At 36.3% G+C, this 15,334-nt stretch overlaps 1 protein-coding gene across 11 annotated transcripts in view; it reads right to left on the reverse strand.

Annotated features, from left to right (window-relative positions):
- Positions 1-227: 227 nt before the first annotated feature.
- NAALADL2 (N-acetylated alpha-linked acidic dipeptidase like 2) overlaps positions 228-15,334 on the reverse strand; it is a 524,823-nt gene continuing 509,716 nt past the window's right edge. For 9 of the 11 annotated variants that reach the window (XM_068954255.1, XM_068954257.1, XM_068954254.1 and 6 more), the window contains one exon: positions 228-8,475. In XM_068954255.1, coding sequence (XP_068810356.1) covers positions 8,277-8,475 — 199 coding nt within the window. In that variant the 3' untranslated portion in view covers positions 228-8,276. The remainder of the gene's footprint in view (positions 8,476-15,334) is intronic. The other 2 variants (XR_011142818.1, XR_011142817.1) reach the window with 2 other exon arrangements.

A 15,334-nucleotide genomic window follows, 5' to 3' on the forward strand; every position in this document is an offset into this window, starting at 1 on the left:
TGGTTACTTGGAACTGCTATAAAATGTTATATATGTTTATTTTATGAACCTGCTCAGATACCGGTGAAAGAGGATAATGTCCAATCTCACAAACAGAGCCACAGAAGCAGATTTTGATACACAGGGGAAGGACTTTGGCTTCAGTTATGTTTTTCACTAATGTAGACTTGGCTCAGATCTAGCAACAGGAATGGAAAATGAAATACTTGTATAAAACTATTGAGGTACAGCTGGCTTTTATTTTCATGGCATATGTCCATATAGTTTAGAAAAACATATTCTCTAAGAAAGTTTCACAAACCGATCCTTAACACAACATGAGATAGTTTAGTCAGAGCTGCACTTTGTACCAATGTTCTAGTCATTACTGGAAACATTAACAAGGTACCAGTTTTATTTTTACTTTTAATCTGGTGAGGTGGAAAGCAGTTTAGAAGTAAAACAATGCAGAGTGGAAATAAAATTTGGAAATACCGATTCATTTCCAATGAAACCATTTCATTATTACACCTCTCAAGCGCTTTTTAAGTACAGGAAAGCCTCCAAGTTCTCATAAATCATAAGTAAAACATGGTACGCATATTTTCCTGAGATAACAGACACTTTGCAGCTTCAGGACCTCTGAACTACAGGAAAATCCTGATCATATGAATTTCATATGATCTAAGTATTACATACGGTCAAGATTCTCAGAACTGACTTGTCTCTTTCTTCAGATAGCTTTCAGGTTGTTCAATACCTTTTGAAAAACAGATTTTTTTTTTGAGAGAGAGTCTCATACTGAATACTTGGAGTTTTATGCAGAGACTCTACCTACTTCTGAAAACGTTCCTTTTGAAAAACACACAAGCACAATTTCTTCCTACCTGAAAGACCAATTATCTGGTCCTTCTGTACACCAGCACCTGAAAAGAGTAGATAATTCAAATTTTATCTGTCAGTAAATTCTCAGATCCCAGGTTCTGACTATCTGTATTTTATTTGCTTGCTTTTTTCCTTCTTCCCTATTTCTATTATGTTTTAACAGTCTGGGATCCATGTTACTGAATCAGCAGCTTGAGAGGCATATATTACAGCTCACTGGCAGAACTAGTCAAAAAAGAAAGCAAAACCAACAAAAAAGCAAATGAATATAATTCCAAATCATTCAGTGCAATGTATATTATACACATATCTTCATATTCCAGTTCGATTTCTAGCAAAAATGTAACTACAGAAAAACAAAGTCTAATTCATAATTACAGCCACTTTCACAAAACGTCTATTACTGCGTTCCAGTCCACAGTGCCTTCTGCATAAACACTGATACATACTGCAAAATTATATTCATAGCACAAACAAGTAAAATGTGTTTCTTAACCAATGTATGAGATCTACTTACATTAACAATGTTACCTTTTTATTATACTATGTTATAAAAGTACATATTCATACAAAGTAAACTAATTTTGCAAATAAGCTATTTTATTCAGACTCAACATTCTTTAATGTATTATAAAAATCAACCTTTCATTGCACATTTCCACATAATATGATATTTATTGGTTTCCAGGCATCACTACATCAAGTTTATATTACCACATGGTCAAAAAAATCTTCTTTTCTGAACTGACTGGCTATCAATTGTGGTAACTCAATTTTACCACTTGAAAATTTAGAAGTAGATGGAATGAAGGAGTCATCATTCACGCTCACACATTCTGTGTCAAAGCTGCACAAAAATAACATAACTCGACAGCTGTCCTTCTGCATACAAAAGACAGAAACACATGCACTTTCTATCTGATTAGGTAAACTCTGTAAGTTGTTATGCGACATAAAAAACATAGTTCATATTGAGACTAACACGATCACTGATAACAGCATTTAGATTATTCCTCAAAGGTAGTGCCATGCAGCTAGATAATAAAGGCAATTTAAAACCTGGTTTTAGGCAGAAGAATATTGTTTTCCAGACCTGTATTAAACCCCCCAAAATATCTGCTCCAAATATCTTCACTCCTGGTTTTTCCTCAGTGTATACAACTCTTTCAGATGCTTGAACGTGAAGTGTTCCCTGAACTCATTATAATTCTTCTAGATACTGAATTACATTCATTTTCCATTTGTCTCAGAATATCAAATCAGAATACATAATACAATTGCATTTTACCTATTAACTTGCATAAACTGCACATAGAAAACAAAGTGATTTTGCATTCATCTTATCTACTTTAAGTATGAAATAGTAAGCATTTCCTTATTTCCCCTCTAGTGTATTCACAGACTGCAAGATGTTTCAGCTGTTGCAAACAGGAAACGAGGCTACATGAGAAAAAACAGCGTTCTAGTGTACCTTTTCTGAATCCTCAGTATACAGACTAACCTGAAAATCTGGGAAGTACTTAAAAAATATTTTATTTAACTTTTTAAGGGTAGCAGGTGACAGCAGTTTTTGTAGAAAATTAACACGTAAATCGGTCCTATCTAACCCACTTCAGTGTCATGCAGAGCACCATGAGGATCGTGCTATGTACAAATTGAATGGGGCTACAAGGGACACCATTTAAAAACATTGGATAGCTCAGCTAACCCCCTAATCCGCCACCTGTACTAAAAACTGTAGTGGGTGCTAAGGAAAATCAGTTTTACAATGCTGTATTGTCAGTGTGTGCAGACTAGCATAGTTGCAAATGGGGAAAATTTAGCACATCTCTGGCATACTGCCATAAAAACCTATTTGTTCTTGAACTTTAGTGTGCCAGAACATCGTATAGCATACCTATACCACTACATGGTAAAGGCAGTACCCAAGCATATTATATCATATGCATTAACAGGTCAGTAAACGACCTTCTTCCAAAGAGAAGGCTTTGAAACACCACTTCAAATTATACCAAACAATACAGGAATGATCAGACTAAAGGACCTTACGCTGTCTTAGCATATGATAAGCTTTCCAAAAACATCAAAGGCAGCAAGCATTTAAAAGAAAAATAAAGAGTAAGACTTCATTTTCTGAGGCTTGGTGGAAAATAAATCAAAGAAAAGTAGCTTAAACAAAACCCTAATCTTTTTAACCAAACGGATTAGGCAGATGAGTAAGAATATACTGCATTTACAGAGCAAAAAAAAAAAAAACTGTTCCACACCTATACTGATTACATTTCTTAAATTAAGCCCTTGCATTAATTCCAATTTGTGCAGTTCATAGGAGAATGTGTGCATTAATCCATGCCAACATTTATAACAACTCTTAAATTAATACTAGATTACAATGCGTCACTTGCACATACACATTTATATTCTGCCCTGCGGGTTTACATAACATTGAACAAGAGATTCCTGCACGCTTTTTGAAAGATACTCTCTTGCTTGTACTAATCTATGTTGAGAGATTAAAAAGAATAATCTAAACATAAATAATCAACATTCTGATAACAAATCTTTTGAGAAATTCCATAAATACGGCCAAATTCTGCTAACCTTATTGACGTAGAATAGTACCTTTATGAATAGCCATAGTAAAGCCAACACTGCTGAAAGAAACAGTCCAAACCAGTATGACTGTGGGGGAACATAAGCTTTCAGTGAATCTAAATATGCAGGCTTATGTATTTTCCAACTATAATCAGTGTGTGCAAGCAATAGTAGAAATAGGTAGAGGGAATCGGATCAAAATCAGGAAAAAATAATTTTAAGCTTAATAGCACCATAGTTTTAGAAAATACACAGTCCAATTCAGATAGCATCAAATCTTTTGCTACCTATCTCCTCCTCAAGTGAGTCTTCATTATTCTTAGGCACGTCCTAGGTTCAAGTGTACATGTACAAGTAAGTACATGTTTGTGTATATGGCTTGAGTCCTTATCATTATTCAGCACTTAAAACACTGTAATACACTAGCCAAGTTTTGCTTCTGCTCTAATCTTTTTCTTATTCTCACCTATTTACATACACAACCATCATATGTAGCCATCACGCATTGCATGTTTGCGACATATTCAGTTTGCATATAATCAGAACTCGCGCATACTGAGAATTCAGCTGATGATGTCTCCTCATGTTAAATCCATCTGGATCTGAGCAGAACTTTTCCATCACTTTCAGCTCTTTATCATGGTAAGCTGTACCAGGAATGGGAATCTAAACTTAAGGAAGGTGAGCTGCTCTTTGTAACTTTCCACCATGCCCAAGTAGAATGGGCAAAGAAGTCGAACTGATTCACACACAACAGGGCAAGATCTAGATGCGGAGAGATGAAGTATGTTAGGACAAAGATCTCACAGCTGCAGGAAAGAATACAGAAAATGGGCGAACTGAGGTAACTAACTGAAATGATTGGCTAAGGAAACCGGAACCGAATGGGGAACAAAAGGGGTGACTTGAGATCAGAGGGAGAAAAGAGTGGGATTAATTCAATAGTTGGTAAGTTAATGGGGAGAGTAACATGTGATGAAGAACAAGAATGGAGACAGAAGAGAAGTGGGGATGACTGGGAAGAAGGTGGTGAGAAGTGGGAAAAGTCATCACGTGGCATGAGAATGCAAGAGAAGCTGAACGCAAGGGTTTTGGGGAAGATGGTGGCAGAGGGAGAAAAGACAGTCTGATGGCTAAAGCCACCAAAAACTATGCAGGAGGATGAAATCCTATCCTGACATGGTAGGCAAGTCATTTTTACCATGTACTTAACTTTAAAGACAGTCAATAATTGTGTACTCTACATTTCTAGAGTCTACAATACTAGAGTCTGTGTTCCATAAGTTTTGTAGACTCAGAGCTCCAACAGAAGACAATTAACTATGCTTTGAATGTGTAGACTGCTATATAAGACTAACTACTCTTAAAAATTCAGATCCTAGGCATTTTAAAATGAGATGTTTTTTCTACTGCTCAGCTTGCTGGGACTGGTAAAATCCTACAGAGAGTTAAAGGGAAAAAACATCTTCCACTCCATGCTTGATTCCTGAGATACTAATCATAATCTACTCCAGGGTCCCCGTTTCCAGTTAACACAGAAACCAGCTTTTGAGGAATGTCTTAACTGCTTCCTTGAGAACACAGGCCCAGACACAACTATGTTTACAACATTTAATAGCTTTTAAACCTAGTGAGGACCCAAATAATTACCTTCCCTGACTTTCTGCACATCACAGGCCATAGAATTGCATGGAGCTCCTGAAGTCTGGTTAAAATACATACATTCATGGCATATAACTACCCAACTGTGGTGGGTATTGCTTTTTGCTCCCTGCATTTTCTAATGCATCTTTGGTTCTAAGTCACTCCCTTAATTTATATAGAAGTCTTCTGATTTGGAACCAAGGACTGTGCAAAAAGGTCCCTCTAAAGATAAAGATACGTGTCTCTGCAACTTAAAAATAAATACTAGAAATAAATGGCCTGAAAAATTAATCATCTTACTCAAACTTTCCATTATATTAACTGTGGAATGCTAGAGACCTTTGCTGAGCTTTCACTGAATGAAATGATAGGTACCCTTTGGAGGTATACAATTATACCAATCAAAATAATTTAACAACTAAGAAGTAAAGAAAGAGATGTGGAGAAACTGTATCTAAGGAAGAAAGTAGCTACCTGAGAGATTTAACCTTTCCCCACCAACTGCTGCAGCAGTTGAGGTCAGCTGAAGTGCCTTCTTTTACACCTCTAGACTGAAATACTTTCTAAAAGGTAAGTAAAGCAGAGCAAAGTGCATGCTAATCTTCTCATGTATTTATGTTTTACATCTATGTTTATGTATATGTAGCATATCACTGCAAATAAATTAGTAGCTGTACAGTGCTTTGAAGATAAAAGGCATTTGTATATTTCTGCATTTGTGTATTTACACAGATACTGTATATCAAAACGGGCTTGTTTTTCTCGGATGATAAAAGCAATTCACTGCCTATTTTAAGGTTGGTACTCAAAATCCAGCTCTCATGTCCTTATTATTCATCTGAGTTGATTATACTTTAGCTTCTTTATGGACTCACTAAAATATGCACTAACAAAATCTTCTTAGCCTTTTATTATCAACTGTCTCAACACACAAATATTGCAAGCTGCAAGGATTTTCTGGTCACTGTGAGTATGACTCTAGACTACTCAGCAATCAATGCGTTCGTTATGCTGTCTCTGGCAGTTGATGCTTATGAAAAGGTAACAGATTTTTAACATCATTCAGGCAATTTGCAAACATACTGCCACCTTCAAGGGTAGTGCATTTGTTTCAACACAATAGAGGAATGAATTTAATCTGGGTAAATTATTATGATTTACTAACACCTCTCCTTCACTGTTTCCTTAGATGTTCCACAGCTGGCTGGGCAAAATTCTAGGTTAGAAACAAATCAGGTATTTAGGGGCTTAATTTACTATAAATTTTTTTTAAGTCAATAGGTAGTATTTAAAAATCAATGGCAGGATATAGATCAAAAGTGCCTTTTCCAAAGCTATAATGGTCCAAATATTATCACTGAGCACTCACTTAGAAACGTAAGATCTGAACATTTGAAATAAAAGCTTAGAGATCTAAAAGTATGAGATGCCATTGAAACTAATCCATTTAAGTTCCTAAACAGCTTATCTGATTCATCTCCTCAGTGAGAATACATGATTGTCTCGAGAACAGACAGACATTTACCACAGCAGTGCTTTTTGCAGTAGAGTACTTTGAAGTCTGCTATTTTTGAAGTGGTTATAGAAGGACATTAGTGAGAAAACAAGAGAAATGTTTTAGTGGAGAAATCATACATAAGGGATACTCTTCCCCAAAGTCTTCACTAATTTTTCATGAGTGCAGTTTGGGCTACATTATAGGAAGGTTTGGGGAACTGTACATATTCAGACTCAAGAAGCAGTTATTAAATTCATCTGGCAGATTAAAGACATCGGAAGGTGTTAGTCTCTATTTTTGGTCCCTTAATGGTACCTGGCCTATCTGATTTAAGACCACAGGTGTTAACTCCAGAAGGAATCGGCAGTCTAAGGAAAAATTGCTGCTAATCTTACCTATTAGAAACTACAATTCAATTATAGTGTGCACAGTACATGCCTAAATACTACTACTAAAACAAAGACCATACGGCTCAAATGTGACTATTCCAACCACTTAAGTATTATAATAATAAAAATTACGGAAAACAAGGAGATACACAAGCATGATAGAATCACAAAGTCTCTTCAGAAGCTGAATTCCCTCTGCAGCAAGCAGAATCAGTACCTGTATTAGCCAGAGAATAACGATATACTCTTGCCTATCAGATGAAGAGTAAAGATATGAGATAATCATATCTACGTTCCCTCGGTCACATTGGTTGATCATGAAGATATTCCCCACCCCCTAAATCATCTGTGACTGTAAAACTCTAAACCCAACAGAGCTGGACTATTTCAACTGTTGTAGTATTAAGACTTGCAATTCTCATGCGTGCATATTATCCCCTTAGAGGTTCAGGACACTGAACCTTCTGATCCCTTCATTCACAGATTGCTTCTGGCCAACAAGGTAATGCTGTGATTATAGCCCTTGTACATGGACTCATCAAGAAACAACAGGTTTGAGTTTTAGCCATGCAATATGCTTCACCAGCTTGTACCTTCAGAAGTTACTGCTGGCTCTCTAGCAGGGAATAAACTATGTTTGCTTTGTGCTCCCTGACTGCAATCCAGATCCTATATTCTAGGAAAGGTCATCTGTGTTCCCAGAATGGAGTTATTTCTTACTATTCCACAGGAGTAAAGATTGTTTCAGAAAGTTGGATTAGACTGACCAGAGTGTTTTGAGCATTTCCTGATTAACGCTAGCATTGGCTACCCAAGGAAATGCTACATCCTTCAATTTGGAGAAAAAAAATTATGTGAAGATTTCAAATTATTTGAGAAGTCTGAATCAATAGCAAGCATTGAAAGCTCAGCTGGCTATAAATCTGGGTGTCTCAGAAGTATGTCTTCAGCATATTGCAGGATGTGCTCTGTACTTTGCAAGACTGAGCTCTTAGTCATAAAAACATTTTTTACATACAAAAATACAGCAGACGTCCTTCCAAAAATCGTATCTTAAGTGTTATTCCCTCTCATTATGTTTTATACATTCAGAAAGAAGACATTTGAGATATACTGCGAACAGTGCAAAAGATTGTTTTATACTTACAAAAACACGCATTGCAGTACCTTTAAGCGCCGACTGAAAGAAAAGTTGAGAAAGGTTTCATCCTCAGAGAACCTCTGGTTTGAGTCGAACTTCTGTTTTGCAAGTTGTAAACAAACGTCCTAGATTGCTGGGAATTCTCTCATTTCTTTCCAGCCAAGGCAGTCTCAAACACATCAAGTCCTGCTTTGAAGTAAACCTGAGCTGAATTGATGCTGTTCAGCACCTCTGATAAGGCTGCTTCAATGGTCTCATTTGACTGATGTAGCTTGCAGTGCTCCAGTGCCTCTAGCAGTACTGAAAACTGGCTTGTCCTTTCATCTAGTCTGTAAAGAATATTTCTAAAAGAGAACAATGGAGAACTGTAAATCTTCTACTCAAAACAATTCATCAGAAATCATCAAGGATCCCTGCAAGCATCCACTACACTTCACAAATGATATGTATTATGTATAGTAAAGCTGACCCGTGGCAAACTGAAAGACAACTGCATATTCATTATGGCTTTCTAAACTGTATGCCTATTGATCTGAGTGTATTTACACTGAAACATTCACAAAGTTTCTCCAAGAAATCTCATATTCCTCCTTGGATATTCAAGATTTTATCAAAATTGTGAGCCTAGGCCCATCAAACCCCTCAAGAAGTATTTCACATCGCAGCTGGATTCTATCTATTTCCTTCTGGAAAAAAGTTTGGTTTTTATTCTAGACCTAGGCAAGGAAAAAATATTCTTTTCCTATCTACTCCTGTTACTTAGTTCACACTTCAGAGGTGAAATCCTAACTGCACTGAAGTCAATGGTAAAACACTTATTGCCTTCAGCAGAGCCTTATTTCATCAATGTGACATTCAAACAAGAGCAACTTCTCTTCAATGTCACATACTTGACGGAAGGAAATAAGTGAAAAATACAACTAAATCCTTATGAGATCACTTATGTTTTTCTACAATAATATCTGCAAGACTTTTTGAATGACTTGTATAAAAATACATGCAAACTTAGATTCCTTGGAAATGTCTGTATGAGGTATTGAAGGCTCAGAATTCAAAGTTAATCAGTGATTTCAATGAGACTTTGAAGCAGGCTATAAATGTTATCTAAAAGCAGGTGTAATCATTATCCTAATTAGAAGAGCATGTAAACATCATAAATCTCCACCTAGGGGCTCCTTTGTTTGTAAACAAGTGAGTGAAAATCAAAACAGGAAAGCTGCAAGTGATTTGGTGTAGGACTTTATCCTTATGGACAAGGCAGGGGTTTGGGTGGTGGGGAGGAAGTAGTTTCAGAGAAGGAAAACAGCAAGAAATCACAGCAGCTCATATACTCCATTAGTAACTGGACTGCATGACAGGGCAGGCCCAGTGGCAACTCCAAATTAGTAATAAAATTGCCAAGTGTATTCACCTACAAGACAGACGACCACAAAAGTGTATCTTCTGCAGATTACTGTAAGAGTCATCTAAATTGTCAGCCTACAAGGGAGAATGGTAATGAAGTAGCAGAATAAATGATATCACAGAACATCTACAATCCTTAGCCATGTTCTTCAGTTTGAAAAGATGCTTTGAACGAAGGGCAATGTTTTTCAAAGATACAAAATGATTTTGATCCTTGTACCACAATTTTGCTGTCTTTATATTTTTAACCTTCCTACATTGAGCATACATCCAGAAACAGCAACAAAATATTAGCACTGTGCCATACAAACGCTAAGCATTTTATCTCCTGACAGTAATACATCTAGCCATATTGAGTATTCTGCAATGCAGTAACTAATCAAACTAAATACATAGGGATACATAGGGGACACAACAGTTCATGTACAACACTGCAAGAGAAGGATAGCTTACACAGTTTAAACAGTAGGTCATCGGTGACCCAGTTCATGGAGACTGAAACTGGTTAGAAGCACTTGCAGAAACAGCTCAGCGGGGACAGAAACCTTCAGCAAGTGAACAGTAACAAGTAGATGTGGCAATAACTCCTTCAGCTTGCACTGCTGCAGCCACATGGGCACACGTGCCTCCTTCCTCAGTTCAGAGCTAATGCTGCTGTTCCTTGAGAATACGATGCAGCTTACGTTCAGAGGTGACCAAAGTTGTATTACTGCTTGCACCTAAAGGTTCTCTGTGATACAATAAATGAAAACGGTGTATGCTGAGAACCAGAAAAGTTCTTGGTTGGTTGATTCTTAAGGAAAGGCTGTGGTAAGGCCTTTTTTAATAGTTAGGGCCTTTCTTATTAGTTATTAGTTTTGGTACTGAAGGTTTCAAAGCAGGGATTGCTTTTGCTCCCTCTGAAATCAATTCAGGGACTCCTGCTGAGATCAGTGTGAGTAGAATCAGGCTGTCAAAGAACTCTCCTCTACAGTACTCACCGCTCACAGGGAGATAGAGGCCTGTACAACCTCCCCTTGAGCAGCAGGGGCAATGCTAGAGATAATCACATTATTTTCTGCTCGCAGGAGATGTGTGACAGTCCTATCTGGTAGCCTGGAAAGTCGGATGAGCCAAGGATTCTACTCCAAAGGCTACAACACTGGCATCCTCATCCGTATTAGGATATCTCTACTCGGTGGCGCTAACTTCAACTTGCAAAAATGTCATATGCCAATAACTGCCAGCAGAGTGACACTGATTCAGACCGCTATGAATCTGACTCTTTAGAAAGAGAGAATGACCTGAAGACTGGAACACTTGGGGATCGCTGAGAAAATAAATTTAAGAGGTGAACAGGAACTCATCTTTTCCTATCCCATCTTCAAATGCGCTCCAAAGGCGGCACACACAGGCAAAAAAGATCCAAGGATGTTAAGACAGTTTAATTCTACTGCTGTGATTACAAAGGCAGATGGTCCATTGTAAAAGAGAAATATTCCTAGCCCATCCCACCTGACTACAGTACAAATCGGCATCTAATGAGGGATATGTAGATGTTAGATGAATAAAAGAGACAAGCAGTCTTTTATCATAATTTAAAAAGAGTATCTTAACTTCTGCAATAGTAATATGGTTTAGGCATGCCTGACTGCGTAGTATGACGGAACCCATTTTTCATTTTGATATATGCAAATACTCTAAAGTAAGAAACACTGTACAGTATCTGTTTTTTCAAATTTTCTGCTATGAATTCTCCCAGGATCTTATACTTTCCAATTACTTATCTGCTTTGCAAGCCATGCCATCTTTCTTGTGGTATTTTACAATTTTCTTATCTCTGTCCAAGCTTTATCAAGTGAAAAAAAAAGACTATTCTAGTTTATTACTTCCATGCCTTTACAAGTCAGTAAAGAGTTTTCATTCAAAATTACACATTGACTGCAAAATAACACCCGACCCTGTCACTGGCACAAGATATCTCTGTGTGACCACAACATGCATAAGAATACCAAGACACTTTCATTTATGCTGTGAGATTCAATTACTTAAACATTCCTTAATGCAAATTGTTTTTGTAGCCTACAACTTTAAAACAACACTAATTCCAGCCTCTTGCCTAACTGCTTAAGTATCTACCTTCATCTTTAACTATTTTGAGCTTATATACGTAATTCATACAGTTAGCCTGACCCACACAAAACAGAAAGAGACTCCTAAAAGGGAAGCGCAGTACGTTATTGATGACATTAATGAAGTTACAATATGCATCACTCATCTCAATGGGCTTGTTTCAATGACACATAACAGTGATCTGAAGTGTAAAACCAAACTAGAAAACCTAATTAATAACTTCAGGTAGTACCATTAAGAGAGAGAAAGTATCTCCACACAAATGAATCAGCCTTAGCAAACTGAAGAAAAGAAACTTATAAAGTGAATTCCAAAAGAACCTCTTCTGTAACTTTTATGAGCCCTTTGTATTCATTATTGATGAATAAAATGCCTTTATGGTCAAACGCTGTTTTTTTGTTATCACAAATAGGGATATAATACCAGTCTCACCAAGCTGAAATGAATATGACAAATTCTTGAATGATAAATCACACTCGATAATATAATGGCTTTACACAATGATTTTGGAGATTATATTGGAGCAACTGGAGAGTACAGATAAAAGTAGATTACTGCATTATTCTTCTCATGAAAAAGGATTATTTTACTTACTAGAAAAGTACGTATGCGAGTAATGTACAACATAAGCTGAATTATTCAGTTGCTCACAAATATCTTCCTACCTAAGAGCCAATGTTTAAGTTTTTGAAAAGAAAAGTAATCACTAAACCATTAGTTCATGACAGCAAGTATACAGTCGCACATGAAATGAGCAGGTTGTCTTAGTGGAATATTTATAGATAAATGCTATGGTCACCCTCTGTCTACTCTAGTCATAACCCAATGTGCTGTGACTACAGCTGCTTCAGCATCCACACATATTCAATTTCATAAATCTCTGAATTATTTTTTCGTGTACTCTGGGGAAAAAAATATCAAAACAGAGGCTTTCTGCATTTCCCTTTCCCCTGATAATGTTCAGTTTTGAATGCACTTTTCTTAGATCCAGAAATCTTGTTTTCATTCACATTTGTAAAACACAAAATATTACTGTAACTGGGTAAATAAATAAATGCATTCCAATAAAAATATTTATATGTTCGCACTTCTAGTTCCACAAGGTGCTGGCTTATCACAGGACATAAAATATTACAGATTTTCCACGCCTGGAAAAGGTATCAAGTGATTTATACTAGTTTGTTTACACTTGTTTGTACCTCAGAAAATTTTATGCTGAAGGTACAGAAAGGTTCCTTTCTTCTTCCTCCAGGTCCCTAATCCTTTTCATCTCCATCAATATTTCTCTCTTCCTATTTTTTAAACTTTCACACCCACGTATAGTTTATTAAGAAGTACTCTTAGCTCTTTTATTGCACAGCACTATGATGGCAGAAGCAGAATATTATAAAATTATAGTTGCTACCCATATAAAACTATCTTTTATCAGGACAAAATTTATGCAGTGGTAAACTTTCACTGCATGTTATTATAGCTGATACAGAGGAAAAGCTTTTTTCTACAAAGCTAGTTTTCCTGCTGGATCAACCAGTAGAAGTCACTGACTCTGGGGCAACCTGAGCTCAAGATCCAACAGCATGCATGTGACCAGGAAAGATGGGGATATAGCAGCCGAGCTTTCAGGACAACTTAGTTATAAATGTCAGTCTATTTCTCCACTGTCCTAAGTCCCCACAAACTCAGCTCAAACAGTAACCTTACCCTTAGACCTTCCCCTGACATTATTTAAGCCATTCCGGTGACCTTTATAGATTCATCTACTAGATGGCAAATTTCTTGCACAAGCATTCAGAATCCTAAAGATTTGGAAGATGTATTCAAGAAATCAAGTTGAGTAGAAGTTGTTTTCTGTAATTTTTATGACCAAAAACACAGATCATTCACAGAGAACATTCACTTTCACCTGTATTCTGAAGTATGCAAGTAAATGATTCTTTTGATAGTTGAGCAATTCCTGTCAATAGAAGAGACTATCATAAAATAAAACTAACCAAATGTTAGTCTTGATTTTCTGATAATAGGGCAGTGCTCTACAATGTCTTGGAAAAGATTTCAAATGGGAAACCCTCTAAAACAACCTATAGCTGAACTTTTTCACTTTCATCAAATAAACAGTAATAACTTCATTTATTCCTTTGATTTTTTTTTGTGGCTGTTTTGTGGCAAAACAGCTTCCAGTATATCCCAGCAGCTAATCACTGAGTAGAATATGGGTCCAAAGATATATGCCTGCTCCATCTCTACAAGGCTTTAATTTGCAGCAAATATCCTTTTTGAATACCATTTAATTGTATTATTCTCCCTCTCTTATGGCACAACTTTTCCACATATAATTTCACTGGAATTTTCGATCAGGGAAAGAGTCATCTATATAAAATAAGATTTTGGATCACAGTTTATATTTGTACTCATGTTCACATAAATATTGAGAAGAAAAATCCAGAAATTATCTAAGCAAGAAGACCTCACCTCCCCAGAGTAGTTCCACTTGGAATGCAGAGGTCTGAGATCAAGCGGTTCTTTAATTAATCACCCATGATTTCTCTAGGGTTTTACAGAAATCAAGTGGACTAATCTAGAAATTGATGAAAGAACCCCCACAAAATGTAACACACTATCAGATTCTTTGCCACACAGCTTTCACTACTTATATGCAACTGATCAGAGAATGATGTGTGCTCTACAGAAATATATATATATATTTCTCTGTGTGTGTGTGTATATATATATATATATATATATATACATAAGTATATGAATTCCTTTAAAATTCTCTAATATTTGTTCTGTAATTTCTTAGAACAAGGACTTGCACCCGGACTTAAGTGATTTATGCATTTAACAAAATAAAAATAGCTCTATTTAAAATGTTATTTGTTGGTAACAAATAGTCCGAATGATACTTGGTTAAATTTAAAACAATGTGATAGCTGTGGGTAACAAATCTGAGCATATTGCTCTTAGATTGATTTATGCTACACTAATGCTTTTCAAATGAAGAAGCATATGCTTCTGCTGAATAATTGGAGGAAACTATTTTTGTTTTAAGGATGTCTCCGTCTGGAAAGCAAATTCAAAGCAGATGTGCTACTATTTTGGAGGACTTGGGGGAAGTGAATTAATAAAATTATTTCAAATTGACTTGCAGCTGATGTTCTGAAGGCTTCACAGTGATTTTTATTTAGGAATTACATATGTAAAACATCTGATTCCTAGAGAGGAATACTATTTCCAAACAAAGCAGTAGGAGGCAGTGTCCAATGTTTGATGCAGTACACTAGCTTGATCTCCATTTCCAGCTCTGGTACGGACTAATTTTAAGTAACTCCATCCCACAAGATGTGCAAGACCAACATCATCATAGCAGAAATCAGAAAAGGTATCAAAGTAAGAAGAAATTTTTGATGAAAAATCAATTATGTGACAACATGTCCATTAAAGAAGTGTCTGAAGTTATTTTTTTTTATTAAATTCTATACCATGTAGACATAGAATACTTAAATATTTTTGTCACAATGAAGGTAATTTTCCTGTTAGTGATTTCAGCAACCAAATTTCTAAGCACTGCAGCCTGGGTAGTTTCTTATGGGAAGGGGCATTACATATTAACTATTGCCCCTTTTAGTACCAATGAATTCCTCTTATTTTTGTATTTTGTTTGAGAAAAGTTCCCAGCTAGCATTTCAA

The sequence above is a fragment of the Struthio camelus genome, chromosome 9 (assembly GCF_040807025.1).
Source record: "Struthio camelus isolate bStrCam1 chromosome 9, bStrCam1.hap1, whole genome shotgun sequence".
Classification (NCBI taxonomy): domain Eukaryota; kingdom Metazoa; phylum Chordata; class Aves; order Struthioniformes; family Struthionidae; genus Struthio; species Struthio camelus.